The sequence below is a fragment of the Micropterus dolomieu genome, linkage group LG16, assembly GCF_021292245.1.
Source record: "Micropterus dolomieu isolate WLL.071019.BEF.003 ecotype Adirondacks linkage group LG16, ASM2129224v1, whole genome shotgun sequence".
NCBI classification, from domain to species: Eukaryota; Metazoa; Chordata; class Actinopteri; order Centrarchiformes; family Centrarchidae; genus Micropterus; species Micropterus dolomieu.
This window is the reverse complement of record NC_060165.1, coordinates 11,615,830-11,632,871: the sequence shown is the minus strand read 5'-3', so window position 1 is coordinate 11,632,871 and position 17,042 is coordinate 11,615,830. Positions and strand designations below refer to the sequence as shown.

The 17,042-nt window shown below is 40.1% G+C and overlaps 1 protein-coding gene across 1 annotated transcript in view; it reads left to right on the top strand.

Moving 5' to 3' along the window:
• The window catches only part of lrrc17 (leucine rich repeat containing 17), a 31,699-nt gene that overhangs the window by 9,869 nt on the left and 4,788 nt on the right, over window positions 1-17,042 (top strand). The window contains exons 2-4 of the mRNA XM_046072092.1: window positions 4,665-5,037; window positions 5,809-6,301; window positions 16,878-17,033. Of these exons, the coding sequence (XP_045928048.1) occupies window positions 4,765-5,037; window positions 5,809-6,301; window positions 16,878-17,033 (922 nt within the window). The 5' untranslated portion in view covers window positions 4,665-4,764. The remainder of the gene's footprint in view (window positions 1-4,664; window positions 5,038-5,808; window positions 6,302-16,877; window positions 17,034-17,042) is intronic.

The following is a 17,042-nucleotide window of genomic DNA, read 5'->3' as shown; positions in this document are numbered from 1 at the left end:
AAAGGGCAGTGGATAATCAAAGACATTAGGATACATAGTGTGGCTACATGTGTTGACAAATAAATGCAGGTCTCAATTAGACGTCCGGTCTAGTTTTTATAGAAGTTCTTTGGATATAAAATCTCTTAAAACCTGTTCTGACAATTTATACTACCTATCGATATGTGCTACTTTGCCATTGTTAAGGTTAGATCGATTTGCATTAGGGTAGGATTTTCCGGCAAGGAAGCATAAATCGTCAGAACATACGGTCACCCACTTGAGCTATTTCTAAACTGCGTAGATCATGCATACAAGTTTAAACTTTTGTCAGTGTAGACATGCTACACATTGTTAGCTCGATTAGATTCTTCACAATTCAATTGTTGAAAAAGTGGTGACTAGCCTACCTTAAAAGTGGTCATAAAGTCCGAATATGTTCCAATCTGTAATTAGTTGGTAATTGTTTACCAATCAAGAGAATCTGTTTTTCATAAATATTAATTTAAGGTGAACTATGGTAACTTTCAGCTTTCATCCTTTCTAATGTAGGCTACTGGTATTGTGATACGGCTCTTTCTCTCTATGCCTGAGGCTGGCCCAGATGTACTGTCACATGAATAATTCATAATTGATATTTTATTTGATAGCCTAATTTTTATGCAAGTAATATTCATTGGGCTTCAAATAAACAATGATAGTATTTCCTATATTTGCTTAGTAGTTTTATGGTATGTTCTTTATGTATCATCAAAGTTTTTATTCAGCAACACAAAAATCACTGCATAAAGAGCAAAAAATCCAACTACCATCTTTTCTTTTTCCCACAGACTTATTCTACCATGGTCCAAAATGAGACATGCTACCATTTTTTATATTCAGACAAACTTTATTCTGGTTCAGTACAGATGTCAGAGGCAGCAAATAACATTCTGCATGGTATTTAGAGCAATGCCCCTGAGGAAGTAACTGACCGAGCCCTGAGGGCTTTCTGAGCAATCTTTACAGATGCAGGGAGACAGTTTTCCTCTGAGACTCCTGTGGTTGGTATATACTGACCAGAGGGAGTTGGGGTGGGAAATAATACTAGACTGGAAGGGCTAATTCTGGCTGGCATGGGCATGAGGTGAACCGCAGGGATGGGTTTGGCCTGAGTGGGTTTGTTACGGTTCCAGCTGGAAAGTGTCTTGGATTTTACAGGCTGACCGTGACTGTAGTTTTCTAAGAAAGACTGGACTGTTCTGGCTTAACAGCTGTGATGTTAAAAAGGTCCGCACTGGTCCAAACGGTTAAGAGATGGTTCATTGACTATAGAGGGAAGGAGAAAAAGTTAAAATGCTTTTTATTTGCAATAAGTTTTTAAACAGTTTTATCAGCTTGTTTCAAAAACCACTTCCTTCAACAGTGTAACAAACAGCAGTATAATGTTAGGTATACAATGGCATGTATACCAGTTACGCACAATGACTGTTTGTAAGAAACACTAAATGTAAACATAACGTAACATAACCTTTGATTACTAGTACTTATTTTACAGGGCACCTTTAATCTTTGTGCCCACACAATGTGTGGTATCCCACCACAATATCTTTTGGAAGAATGATGTTCATCCCTCCATTAGAGATACAGAAACTTAGAGAATATATGCCAAAGGGTACTGGAGCTGTTCTGGAGGTTTGCGATGACTATGTGTTGGTCTCTGTTGGTTTTTGCTTCAATTTGTCACCTGTACATCCCTAATATTTTCTACAGTGTGTTTATTTTGGAGGCTGTGGCTATACTGTACTGGAGTATATGTTTAATCTGAGCCAAACCTATAATTCTTGCAATGTTAGTGTCATGCTTTACCCACTGTGCTGCAAAGGACCACTGTTAAAAGTGGATCACAGTACTATATATAAACCACCTGTACCAGACCAAATGACTTAACTTGAAAACAGTTGTACACAGAGAGACAGAAGGTGTCTGGATCTAGTCAAGACAATGGTCAAGATCCCTTTCCATGCTTTCTACCTCACTGTAGTCTAGGCCGGTGTTTGGACTGGCATAAGCCTTGCCTTGTGTTGAAACATGTCTCTCATCAGCTGCACAGTCATACAGATGAACATGTGCTTGCAGTTGATATACAGTACCCGTGCACATGAACTGACACACACATACAAATATGTATGATTATGCCTATATATAGAGAAAGAAGTACAATCATATAATCACTGACAGCTGGAGGCTGAGAAGAAACAATCCAATCAGTTCCTGTTGGGTTTGGAGTAATAGCTCACTGGAAGTGTATTATTGCATGGGACTGCTGCAGTGAAGGAAATCGAACATTCGTGTTTCATTTGAGACAATTCATAGTTGGACAGTTGGAGAACGCTCAATGGACTGGAAAGTGGGTCCCTTGATACATTCTCAGCTGTTTCTGCCTGTAGCAAGCTAACATGCCCAGTCAGTTATTCACAATGGAATGGCACCATCTGCATTGACAGGCTTGTTCCACTGTGTGAGAGACTGGAACACTGCATTGTGAGGGGGCTGTGGTTTGGTATAGTTGGACTGAGTCAGCGTCCACATGTAAGTCTGTGTGTGTGTGTGTTTTGCCTCTGATCACACAAGGGACTCATGACTCACTTTTTTTTAACCATAAAAGTGCACAAACACCTACACACATATTCATTGGCAGCAGGCAGGGAGTCCAAAGCAATTGGCTGCCTGGCAAAAAAAAAATCGCCATCATTATTAAACCATAAATATTATTATCTCCAGTCCTGAAGTTGTCATATTTGTGGCTGGTGTTAATTTCACAGTTTGGCTGTACAAATGGCAAGACAGCAATTTTGCAGGGTAGAGGGAAAAACACAGGTTGGGATGGGTTGGGAAACAGCTAGCCTGGCTCTGGCTACCAGCACCTCTAAATCTCACTAAGTATCTCAATTTATATCTTTGTTTACTTTGTACAAAAATGGAGGTGTAAAAACAACAAGTTGCCTCGGATAGCTTCCTGGCAACCGCACGGGGACAAATAATGTATAAATGCATAATGTAAAACTATTCCTTAAACTAGGCACGTTTTTAGTTTCCCACATTCAACTGCACTAGTAGCGGATCAGATAATGCTCATATGAGTCATACTTTATGGGTGGGGCCTGAAAGCAGGTAGAGATGGAATCAGCCAGATGAAGACATAGAGAGAGAGAGAGGTGGGACCCGAGACACGAAAGGTAGAGAAAAAGGCATGTTTAAAAGGATGGCAGGGAGAGATGGAGAGTGAAACATCCGGGTCTGTTTAGTTGAAGGTGGAAAACACTGGGATACCCCAAAACTTTACTACGACCACATTTTAACCTAGAACATGTTAACATGTAACAAATGTTTCTTTTCCTTCAAACCCATTTTCCTTTTTTTCTCTCCCTTTCTCCCCACTTTCCTCTCACTCCACATCTCCACTAATTATTTCAATATGTGCAGTGTTACCATGTTAGTTGTCAGCATGTCATGACATGCCACAAAGACAAATCCCTGTACATTTTATTGTATTTGTATAAATTACCGAATATCTTAAATATAATAAATTAATATTCTGGCCAATATGTTTATTTTTTTACTTTTTCACATACATGTATACATGTCATGGTACTTCACAGATTAAAAGTTCACAGATTAAATCTGCAAAATGCTGAAAACTTTAACATTTTGTTTTATGTGCATTGTTTTAACCCTTGTACTACTTGTTGCTACTGTAGTGGCTAATGATCTTGTTATGCAACTTCACCTCTACTACTTCTCTCTTGATGCTGTGGGTTTATCAGCACTTTCAAGCTAGCGAGAAGCTTGCTTATTAGCAAACAATGTAAACAAGTGTGGTGTCCGAACAATAATGCTGCTATGATGTCCATAGGAGGGTTCACTGAGCCTCTTTCCAGCTGCTAGAGTGTTATTTTAAACTGTAATGGTCAAATGCACATATGTTATACACCACACAAGCAAGCTACAACTATCTCAAAGAATGTACATGCCAAATATCACTTCACTTTTGTTTGTATCTTTGATCTTGATCACTGCATCACCGTTACTTTGTCAGGGTGTTTTTTACATATCACCACAGAGCTTCCAGATGAATTTCACCGTTTAGTTAAAAATATTCAACTTCTAACACCTTACCTTTTTGTGTGTTATTGGTCAGTAAAGCATTGGCCGCTATCCCAAAGTACTCTGAGTGGCAATTCACTTGCATCCCATAGAAAAATGAATGGGGGTGAACTTCATTTGCTTCAATTCAAGCTGCGAAATTTAGGCAACAGGACAAATACATCTGCCATCAGCAACAGTTTGAATCTGTGGTTGAAGGACTTTGTTGACAGGTTTAATGCACCTTTAAGTACCCTTTTTGTTGCACTTACGTACTTGACTGAATAATGTGAAACAAAGTAGAACATGAAACAGACCAGAACGTTATTTCTGTTTAATCAATGTTCAAAGCATAAAATGTGATCCAAATCATGAGCGTCTAAAAGCCCAATTTGTGTGGTATAATTAGTTGCAGTGGAATTAGTTAAATAGAGACATTCACTGAACTCACCAACAGTGATGCAAGTGTCTAAATGGGTAAATTGAGTCGATTTCTGCGGACCTTCGAACATTCAACTCCCCCTCTCTTTCTTACTCTGTTTTTCTCTTCATACACACAGCTGTGACCGGCCTCCTGGGTCCTGTCACACAATCTTCTGACAACAGTCTTCCGGGGTTGACCTGATTACCAAGAGGCCTCCCTTCCACTCCTCTCCCATCATGCGTCTCCTCGTCACCCTCCTCCTCTTGCTGCTCCTCCGGTCAGCTGAGCCCAGGAGGGGCCCTCGGTCAGGCGCTTTGAAGAGGAGTGCCGGGATCCGTGGACGGGGCAGAGGCAGGGCCGGAGTGATGAGACGGCAAACTCAGGAGTGTAAGGAATACATGGAGGCGGGGGAGAAGTACCTAGACTGCCAGGACAGGCAGCTGACCACTGTGATGGAGGACTGGCCCAAAGATATTCAGCACCTGCTGTTGGCAAGAAATAAGATTCAGGTATGTACAGACAATTTACACGTGCAAATATAAAGAGAAAAGACATAGACCATTGCTGCAAAGCCAACTAACAACAATTAATAGATGAATGTTCAGTACAGTTTTATGTGACAAATGCCTGTTAGTGTCTCAAGCTGCTTACTCTGACCCTAAACCCAGCCAGCTTGTTGATACCATGAGCATCTGTGCACAATTTATTTGGGGCCGAGATCAAAGACAGATCTTTCTGCTACTTACGTGTTCGTGTAGGTTTTTGCATCGCAGATTGAGCACACAGGATGTGTGTGTCACAGGTGTTGAGAGGAACAAAACAAAATGCTTCACCAGCGAGGTAATAAATACTAAAAGACAAATGAGTTATTAACACTGATCAAACCAGTGAAAAATGAGTGCAATGAAGCTTTACTTTCACCCATTGAGGTTCAAAGAGTTGGGTTGTTGAATGAATGAATAGTGAGGGAAAGAATGCAACATGGATTTCATTTATTTTTTAGCTGTATCTTTGGCTCTGTTGGATTTTGCATCTAATTTTGAAACATTTAAAACTACAATCTGAGTATGAAAGCTACATCCAGCTATTTACTACTGCAATATATCTATACTTTTATAACAACAGGTCAAATGACTATGTGTAATGTGAAAGGTGTAGGTTATGGTGATGAATGCATAGACAGATATCAACCTCAGCGTAACTCATTCGTCTTTTTACGACTCTCATCTTTGCTGTTTTGGTTCAATCTCACTGCTCCCCCCCTCTTCCCCCCCTCTTAGGTTTTGAGGGACAACATGTTCTCTCAGTTCACCAAGCTGAAGAGCTTGGACCTCCAGCAGAACGACATCTCCATGGTGGAGGAGGGAGCGTTCAGCGGCCTATCCCAGCTTACCACTCTGCTCCTCCAGCACAACGGCCTGAAAACAGCCTCAGAGGAGGTCCTGCTTCCTCTCCCCCGCCTCACCTACTTCCGTATCTATGACAACCCGTGGAGCTGCCACTGCCCATTGGACAGCCTGGTAAGGACCCTGCAGGTTCCCAGCAACCGCAACCTGGGCAATTACGCCAAGTGTGCGGAGCCCCAGTCGCTGAGAGGCCAGAAGCTGAAGAAGCTGAGTGTGGAGTTGTTGTGTGACAACCAGGTGGACATGAGGCCGGGGGTTGAAGATGGTGGGCGGCCGAGGCCTCCGCCATTCAAAGTGAAGTCAGAGGCCACATCCATGTGCCACACCTACATGTTCCCCAAACCTCTGCTGGACTGCAGCAGCAAAGGTGAGACTGGCAAGTTCTGCAATCTACTGAAACGTTTTGAAAATTGCGAAATATGTGAAGCACAGATGACATGTTTTGGATCCCATGTCAGGATAACTGATAACAAGCAACCTGTTCCACACATGATATGATTAGTGTGTAGTTTAAGCAGTTGTAGGTACTTTTTAGCGATTCTATGCATGGTTCTATCAATGGCAACATATGCCAATATATGGATTGTCGTGAAGTTTGGTACACACATGTTGTACTTTTAGAATTCCAATAGCTAATATGTCCCCAGAAAGGGGTGAGCTGGAAACAAAGTGAATATGAGGGGTGGTATAAACTCACACAAAAAATCAGTTTATTGTTTTCTGTAATAGAAACAGTTCATTTGCAGCCAAACCCATGTGAAATCAACCAGTGTTGTTGTGGGGTTAGCTAAAGCTTATTTGATAGTTTTCATGTTTAACAAAAAAACAATCCTGCCAAATATATCAATAACAAATAGATAACCCCGGCAGAGGAGTACCTGGTATGAAAGGTACATTTGTTTGCTGAGCACTCTCCAGTCACTTGCATGTCCAGTGAAATTGGGCATGAAAATTAGTTTGCTGTCTAACACCTTGGTTACAACCAGGCTGAGCAAGCAGAATTGTGTTTATTTTATTATGGTTGCCATGTGGGGCTCTGAACCTCATTGGGGAAGAAGGTGCAGGCTCTGGGCTGGTTGTGCTTTGCTCTTTCAAACATCTTTTTTTGATTTCAGTTCGATTACCATACATGAGGCTACCTGCTGTGACTGTGTTGTATCGTTTTGCATTTTGATGAGCTGGACTGTGGTGTGTTTGTGCTCTAGTGTGGTCTGTTGTGGTGTTCAGCACTCCTTTGATTTTTGCAAATGCAGCATCATCTCTGTTATACTGTATTGCATTCTAATTTGAATCATGCACTCATTAATTTTCTGATTTTAGAAGGGAAAGCAAGTGCTTCACCAGATTTCTTTCAGCAACTCCAGTTTTCACATCTGGTTCTCCCTCTGTGTAATAATGCCGTATGATGCTGCAATCATAGAGGCTGTAACTTCACCAGTGCTCCATAAAAATATTGCTTCAGTGACAGGGGTGACAATTATGAATTTGTGCAGAGAGATTACTTTTTGTTTCTTTAATGTGGGCTCTTTATTCTTAGTTTCTCTCTCTTCTTCTCCCTTTTATCTGTTTTCGCTGACCGGCAAACCCCTTTCATCTCTGTCTTATTCAGACCATTAAAGTATTACCCCTCTGATGCCCAAACAGCATCCGCTGTCAACACACTGAACTGAAAGATTGTCTGTGTCCATGTTGCAGACCAAGTGAGTTTCCAGATTTAATTCAGTAACTGTATAAATGGAGAACGCATGCCCTTCGCAGAAAGCAATCTTTCATAGAGCACTGGTGAGCCAAAACCACACAATGCAGCATCTGTGTTGTGTAATGCTTGAAGACGCTTTTTGCATAGTTTCCGAATTTTCTTGTTTCTACAGTAGGACTTTTGAATTGAGTCATTAACTGAACCACAATAAGGTTTCTCTGTTTTCTCACATGCTAATTCTCCCATCATCTCTCCACATCTTTTTTTTGTTTTTATGTCCACTAAAAACTCAGTACATCCTGCCTCTTTCTGCACCATGCCCCGCCATGAAAGTGATATGTGTGAATACCAGTCAAAGTTTGGAGTCTTTTCATTTTGTCGTTTTCACTGCACTGCATTCCAGCACCATGTCTTCATTAGTTGCATTGGTCATATAAGCTGTCAATCAGTGTGCAATCTAATCACAGATGGATTATATCATTAGGGCCCAAGCATGAAACATGCGAGGTCCCTATTGAAACTGAAGGGATTATTTTTCCCCCCCTGCAAAGTAACCTCAAAGTTTGGGGGCATAAACATGCTCGAAAACACACCAAACTTTGCACATAATTCAGATGCAGCGAAAGATTTAGCATTTTATAGGTTTCCCGCATGGGCGTGGCAAAATGGCTCACTAGCGCCCCCTACAGAGCAGCCCCTGGACAAAGTTTCACCTACATGCAAGAAATTTCTGTGGTACATGTATCATGTCCAGAGGCACAAAAAAGCCTCTTGGAGCGATGCCCAACACCCAACAGGAAGTCAGCCATTTTGGATTAAATTAAACATTTTTGGCGATTTACACACTTTGTACTTTAACGAACTCTTCAAAATTCTGCTGTGGACTCTAAATGCATTGATGATGAAAAGTTGTGCTATCTGTGAGTTTTTGTCAATGGGTGTGTCTGTGGCGTGGTGTCCAAGATCGATGATTCGCAACAAAACAGGAAGTTGTTAGAACTTAAGTATACATGCTCACATTTGTTGCAAATATGACATGTATGTATGTATTTGACATGTAACTGCCCCGCACTGTACACATCCATATGCCAATATTCACTCAAAGTCCAGCACCACCTGCTGGTAACAGGAAATTACACGTTTTACGCTATGATGGACTACGCCTAGCAGGTTGGCCATATCAACTTCAAAACTGTCCCAGAAAACCCTAAACACATTGACGATGCCATGCCATTCCTGGACACAGGAAGTGTTTGTAACTTTACTGTACATGCTCAGATCTGTACCATATTTTACACGTTTGATAAGAGACCCACCCTGAACATTCACCCATAGTCATAGCGCCACCTGCTGGCAACATGAAATGACATTTAACGAAGCAGCCCCTGTTGCACGTTTCACCTACATGTATGAAATTTCTGTGGCACATGTATCATGTCTACACGTACCAAAAAGCCTCTTGGATGATTTACACACTCCATACTTTAACAAACTCCTCCTAGGGATTTAGTCCGACTGACCTCAGATTTGTGCTGTGCAGTCTAAACCCATTGACGATGAAAAGTTGTGCTATCTGTGAGTTTTAGTCAATAGGTGTGTCCGTGGCATGGCGTCCAAAATCGATGAGTCGCAATGAAACAGGAAGTTGTTGTAACTTCAATGTACATGCTCACATCTGAACAAAACTTTACGTGCTTGATAACTGTGGCACCCCGAACACATCTACATGCCAATATTAATTTATATTCATACCATCAAGTGCTATGCAGCGCCACAAAGGGGACACAGGAAGTGACGTATAATACCTTCATGCAGTGTCCAAAGCGCGTAGCAAATTCACAGCCGCACCGGCAGAGCTCCAGAATCTGCAACTCGGCTGTGTCACACCCCAACGCGCTTCAAGTGCGAGGGCCCGCCCAACTCTGCTTGCAGCTTTAATTACACATGTTTTCCTCTCCCCCTTATGTCATGTTTCTAAACACAGATGCTGCCAGAGTTTGGGATGCGGTGGTATGATTTAGCCTTCAAAACTTTGGATTAACGAATAAAAAAAGATATCCACACGAAGAGTGTGACTTGGAAATGGATTTTCGCTCCTGTCCCATCCCACTCCCACAAAAATACTTAAGACCGAATCCCATGACAGAGTAAAAGAAAAAACCACGGAAGAATGACCTCCGTCCAACCCAGCTCTTGATTTAAAAAAAAATCTGAAAATAGGGTTTATTCCTATTAGATTTTATATTGATATATAAAAAATGATCTATAATTCTTGTCCTGCCTGTTCTATTGACTTTTTTTCCAGTACCGTGCCAGTCCCGTGATAAATGAAATTGACTCCCATTCCATGGGAATCCCACGGGAATCCTGTGACCCACAGGATCCCTCTAATCCACACACATACTTAATAGCATTCTTTCAAATAACTTTTATACGTAAATATTTCTCAGATCCAATCCAATATTTTTAAAACCAATTTTTTTACTACCTTGCATTTGTCTTCTGTGCCTTTGTTGTTGCATTGCTACCAGCTGCCGATAACTAAAACAGTGATAAAATCGGCAGGAATGTGTATTGCGTTGCCCATGTGCTTGTGCATGTGCACCTGTGACCTTGTGCATGTACAAACAGGGACTCTACAGAGTACCTTTAATTTTGGGTATAAGTTTGTGGCAATTTGATTAAAGAGGTGGTATTATGCTCATTTTCAGGTTCAAAATCCTATTTAGGGGTTGTACCAGAACAGGTTTACATGGTTTACTTATCAAAAAACACCATATTTTTTTTTCATACTGCACATTTCTGCAGCTTCTCTTTTCACCCTGTGTTGAAGGCTTTGTTTCAGCTATGGAGTGATAAATTTTGTCTCTAAATGATCTTTGTTGGGAGTTGCACATGCGCGGTTCCTAGTTAAGGACTACTAGCCAATTAGAAGCAGAGAAGGGCGAGTCAGCGAGAAGCCGGTAAACAGTTTTGATTCAGCTGTAGGCTAAATGTTGCCGACCAGCTTGGCAACATAGACTGGAGCGAGAGTTTCAGAGTGGTGAGTTATTAATCCTCAACAAAAGTATCTTTCATCCATAAAGTTTTAACTGAGCTCTGTCTCTACATCACAGTAACAACTTTATGACCATTGACTGCCTGGAAGGGTAGCTAGTGTTTAGAAGGGAGAGGAGAGGTGTGTACTGCAGCTCAGTGTTTTTCCACCGGTGTTTTTGAGGGCGTGTCAGAGTAGCCGCGTGGCGAGTGTTATATGAGGCGCATTTATCTTTCATCACGGGATGACAGGGAAGCGGCTGGACTACAAACGAGCTGTTTTCAGGCAGTTCAAAGCAGAGTTTTCTGTGGGAGATGGGAATTCCCTTTGGGCTGGACTTTGGGCTTTTTCACTTTGCAAACCTTTTACATGCACAAAAAAGGTATATAACTCAATAAAGGAGAGGGAAAGCCAAAAAGCATAATACCACCTCTTTAAATACAGCTTCATTATTAAAATACAGCTTGAAAAATGTATTTGCTGCAGTCAGGCTATAACCCACAGGAGCAATTTGACAATTATGATCAGAATGATAATGGCCAAAGAAGTTAAATTTGAGTGAAACTGAAATGAAATCAAACTGTGAAGAGGGTGAACGTGAGTGTGTGGACATGGAACAAATATGGGAGATGGTCTTCCTTTGGAAAGAAAGCGGGTAGCGAGAATTAGAAAACCCAGAGCAGAGTGGAAACATACTCTGTCCCTACATTTTCCTCTTGTCTATCTATTTTTCCCTGTTTTTCCCCTGTCTCCATTTTTCCCTCACTTTGGTCTCTTTCTCTGAGGTGAACCACAGCAGATTTCAGGCTCCACATCATTCTCAGTGGAGATCAATGCTGTGAGTGGTTAGAGTTAATGTGGGAGGTGTTTCTCAAAGATGGGATGTGGATTTGAGAGCTACTCTGGGGTTCAAAATGTGCCTTCAAATTACCTCACAATAGTTCGAAGTTGCAGTGGACACATTGCTGAACTTTCTCTATAATATGTATCCTGGATTAATACTTTAGTTTCAGTGAAACTGTGTTTTACTCCAAAGTCTCTAATATTTTGAAATGCAAGTATGAATAATACTAACTAGTATTTCGACAGTCTTTTAAAAAGAAAGCAGCAGTCTGATATCGACAGGTCTTTCATTTACAATTGAGCTTGCCTGGCCAGCAGTACGTAGAAAAAGCATTGCCACATGATACCTTAATATTTTCAGTCTTTACAAATGCAGCAACTAGCTAGAAACCAGTACAATTACTGTTTAAGGTCAATCTGTATGTCGTATTTTACTCCACGCCACATTTTCAAATAATTTATTAATTTATTGGTAAGGGACTGTGTACAACAACAAACATAAATGTTACCTTGTATTGTAGCCTACCGATTGTACCAGAGTTAGCCATTTAGAGTTAGAAATTATGATCTCTGGCTAGCTAACATGCCCCATGCAATTCCAGAGAGAAATGACAGCTGACAAACCTACACTTCACAAAGTTAGCTGTTCAAGTAGAAAGGAATGACCTCTGTGTGTCCCAAACCATCAACAGGTAGCATGGGTTAAAAACACAGATGGTCTGCTCACACAAGTAATGTTAGCATAAAAAAGTAATGTTAGCATAAAAGAAATAGTGTTAGCATAAAAAGCATGTGACATTACTGAATAAAGCATCCCTATTTTGGATATTGTAGATGTATGCCAGATGTGTTACAGTAGTTCAAAACCAGCTATTCATATTGATGTCTCCATGAGCTTTCAGTCATTCTAGTTTATTTTTGTTTTTTTTGTATGCATCTCATAATGTTAAGAAACCCATCTACAGGGTGGTATTGGCCCAGTTTTAGACTCTGCCTTCAAGACCATGCTTGTAAGGTTAAGAAATCATTGGTTTCAGAAGTAACATAAATCCCTCCATATAAACTTCAAGTCATTTGAGTGGGAAGCAGAAAAGTGACTCATGCACACTATATGGAGTGTTGGCCACTTCCCAGTCACACACATGCCTGCATGATATTATGTCCGGCTCTCCCTGGACTGCCTGGCTCACAGACAGCGGGCATTTACTCAGCAGAAAAAATGAATTTTTCATGATGTAATTTGAGTCAGAGGCAGAGGTAAAGAGCATGGATGAGAAAGAGGACAGTATCCAACATCATTCTCGACTAACAGCAGGATTAAGCTGCAGTCTCCGCCAAGCGCCAAAACGTTTTTCTGCAGAAGTTTGAAGATCCTGTCGACACTAGGAGCTGTTATTAAACTTAACTGATGTTATACTTCTGGGGTTCAGAGTTTTCCAAATAATTTTCTTCAGGCTGAAGTGAAAAATTCACTGAAACACTGTGAAAACAGACCATGGGTTACTAGAAAATTCTACTGAAACTCTGTATTATTGTAGGCACGTTGGCAGTTACCTCCACTGTTTTATGGTCAAGATTTTGATGGATGTACATTGGATGACAATAGGTTGATTATATTTTGATTATTTAATTTATTTTGTTATTCCAAATAAAGTGTCATGTTGATACGGTCAAAAAGAAGCAATTACATGTACTCGGTCCTCGGAGAGACAGACTCTGGGTGTATTTATTACAATTTGTTGACATAAGAATTCATCGCTTTTACATGATGTTAACAAAGATACAAATTTGGAAATTAAAAAATATCTTGGGGTGTGGAGTCACAAAGAAGCTTCTGGAGATGAAGGTTCTGACATATGCTTCTACTGTTAATGTTTTGGCTCAAGAAAAACAGAGAAGCTTTAATGCACACGAGGTTGGAAAAGAAGTCAGTTTAATTTGGAAACCTGTTCTGATCTGTTGTCACTGTGAGTTAAAGCAGGAAGGCAATAAACTCTTTTCTCTTTTAAATATGTAGCATGACTTAAACCCTCAAGACCACCATAGTAAAGGAGGACACGACTATGAGCACTAATCTGGTCGTTGTAATTATAGTGAAATCCTATAACCAGAGTTGTTATCATGGTTAGAAAAGGCTTCACCTCTGTCTTTATAAATTTTGTCTGAATGATGACAGAGAATTACGTTTATTACATAAAGCCCATGTAAAAATTCAGGGCAGAGGGGAGAATGCATCAACTTTAGGTTTTTGCTTCATCCTGGGCTAATAGTAATTAGTAGTGTAGCTAAAAATAGTAAACAGAACATTCTCACATCTTTCCCTCAGGGATGTCCTGCACAAACCCTCATTTTAGACAAATTACAGAATTGTTTATGTATATTTCCTATGCTACTATTATACCTCTAGTCTTGTGTCAGTTTATGAGTGCAGGTAAGCAACTGAGGTGCCCCATGCAAATAACGTCACATGAAATACATTTAAAGGTCAGAAGGTAACATTTTAAATCTGAACAAATTCACTGCTACCTGATGCTACCAGGTTGGGCAAGTTATTGAGCAATTATTGCTCTGTCAAGCCTGGGGCTTGGGTCCAAACCACAAAAATTCACTGTACTACACACAGCTGACCCCAGAGTGATCATATCAGCACTGTAAAAAATTAAATGCTTCCCTTTCTACTGTCTTAACAGTATTAAACACATTGCACCACCTGCTCCAAACAGAATCAGTACTGATACACAAATGCACATCCTGCAGGTGTTGTCATATATTTCTATATAGACATTTTAGAGTATATATGGTTAAGAAAAGAGAAAAAAAACAATCGGAAAACAATTCCTTAACATTGCGTGCACATATAATTCATCAGCAGGGCTTGCCTATACCCTCTAGAGTAGGATTAATAATAATGTCCAGATTAATGTTCTGTTACTGCAATACATAATCCATGTATTATACTAATGCACAACCTACATGTGTTGTTTTGGCAAATGACTGAAAAAATTGCTGCAGAAAGTAATTCAAACTTTGCACTTTGACATAAAGCAGGCTATAGACGTAATCACTCAGAAATGTAACACCCAATGGCCAAACTAAATGTATATATATTGTACATATTTCAGGTAGTACCAAAGCATAAAGCAAATGAAAAAAAAGAAGAAAAGTCAAAGAGGGACAGATGTTCACATGTGCACTGAAATAATGACTCCAGCAGGTTCAGCAAAAACCCAGTTCAAACTCAGTTATAAATGAATGAGTTTCCTGACATGTTCTCTCCCTTTTTCCTTCTCTCCTTATGTTTCTTCATTCAGCAGGAGGCACAGATGTTAAAGTAGGACAGAGCCTAACACTTTTGCTCCATTAAAAATCACAAGGTACCCCAAAGGCTCCTGATAAATGTCTGACTTCCTGAAAACACATTTGGCTTCAGGAAGCAATGCTAAAAGAGCAAAAGATATGTAACAGATAGAATCAAGATTATCAACAAGATAATAACTCTATTTCCATTGTTGGCTCCACTTTTTATTTTTTTCTTTCTTACCCAGAGAAAAACTGGCCTTACCAGACACAGAGACTACTTATCCAGTCTTAGCCTACTGTCACTGCTGAATACACAGTTAAGGAGATTATCCTTATTCACTGTAAAACACACAAGACCACAGATGCATCTCTCTTGGACAGAGAGGATTTGTTTCTGGTTCAAAAGGCTGAAGTCTGATTTCTCACAAGTGAACCTGGACCGAGTCTGATGTGAGAGTGCCAGCATTTTATTTTTCCAGCCTATTACAATCTGAAAATCTGACAAAGTTGCAGACACATGTAAACCTAAGGCAGACTGGGATTCCCTTTGGACTTCCAGTTCTCACTGCGGAAGACTAAGAGTCTCCACAGTGTGTTTCTGCATTTGTAAATGCATCTGCCTGCTGCACACTCAACAGCCATCACTGCATCATATCATTCAACAAGAATAATTACATTTCCTGAGTGCAATGTCTACATCTGTGCATGCTTTATTTGTGTGTCCTGTGTGTGTGTGTGTGTGTTTGTGTGTGCAATTGTGGAGTCAGTGATGATTTATGGCACTGTGCCGCCATGATAACTGGCTACATCTGCGGCAATAAACCGTGTGCATAAAGACTGCAACATCTGCACTGTAAAAGTGTCCATAAGCAGTCGTCTGAGCACATTATACAGCCCATGTAAATAAATACATGCAGGAAACTAGTACACATTGTATGTACACATGAAAACTTAACCACACACATATCGTACACAATCTTTTTTTTAAATCTACAAAATCATCATCATCATCATCATCATCATTTTATATCAAAATAAACATAGTTTGATCATATCTCTTTCAGTATTCTACCTAAATACACTCATGTTTCCTCTCATCTGCAACTGTTTTGCAAAATGCTTCAAAAACAATCACCCATGTTCATTTTGATGATACAGGTTGCAGGGCCCACCTACTGAGTTTTAAACATAACTGCACTGTGATTGGCAGAGCAGATGTGTTCTCCAATTTAGGTTGGATTTTCATAATTTTACAGACACTGACAGGTGAAGCATGTCTAGTGACTGTGGGAACCACAAAACTTTAAAATCCATTCAGAAATACATTTGTGGATTTCAAAAGGCTTTGATACAACAGCCAAACTCACAAAAGTAGAAATTGTGCAATAACAATTTTAATATGAATCTGGATCTATTTATGGTCTGTGGAGAAGCTCCATGTGTCTAGATTCAAGTTCAACTCTGTTGTTTCTAGGGACAAAATGTGCTGACATTGACAAATCTTTATTTTAACTGTCCCAACATTGCAGAGATGATATAACATTTGTGAAATGTGCTTCAGTGTGGGACTTTGATTTAAAACTCCAGAGAGGATCTGTTATTGAAATGGGAATATGTGGGAATCACTGTTTCATACATTAGACTCTTCGAACATACATGCAAGTATATGTAAGACTGGAAACACTGGAAGAGAGTGGAAACACTGCTTCCTGGCGCGGAGGTGATATATTGTTATACATGCTGTCACACTTGACTCCATCTTGAAAAGGTTAAATATTGCACACAACCCACACAACATCTTGAAAATGTATAAGGATGCAGACAGATTGGAATTGCAGATCTTCTGATGATTCTGGGAGTTTGCACTTTGTGTTCTGATATCATTTGTTGTGCACATCTGCCTCAATCATTTTAATTTTTAATCTTTACAAAAAGACATTTTCTTCATGGCAAGTATGAAGTTTGACATTTTACACTTTGGATTTATTTTTCCACCCACTCTGTCATTCCAGTGCCTTTCAGAGTTGAAGAACCTTTGTTTCTTTGTCTTTTCTTCCTTTGCAGATTTGAATAACATCCCCTCTGACCTGCCATCTGACATTGTGAAGATGGATCTGTCCAGTAACAGCATCAAACATCTCAGGCCCAAACAGTTCCTGCTGTCCAAAGACCTCAAGCTGCTCAACCTCAGCAGCAACAGCCTGCGCCATATAGACACAGGTACAACAG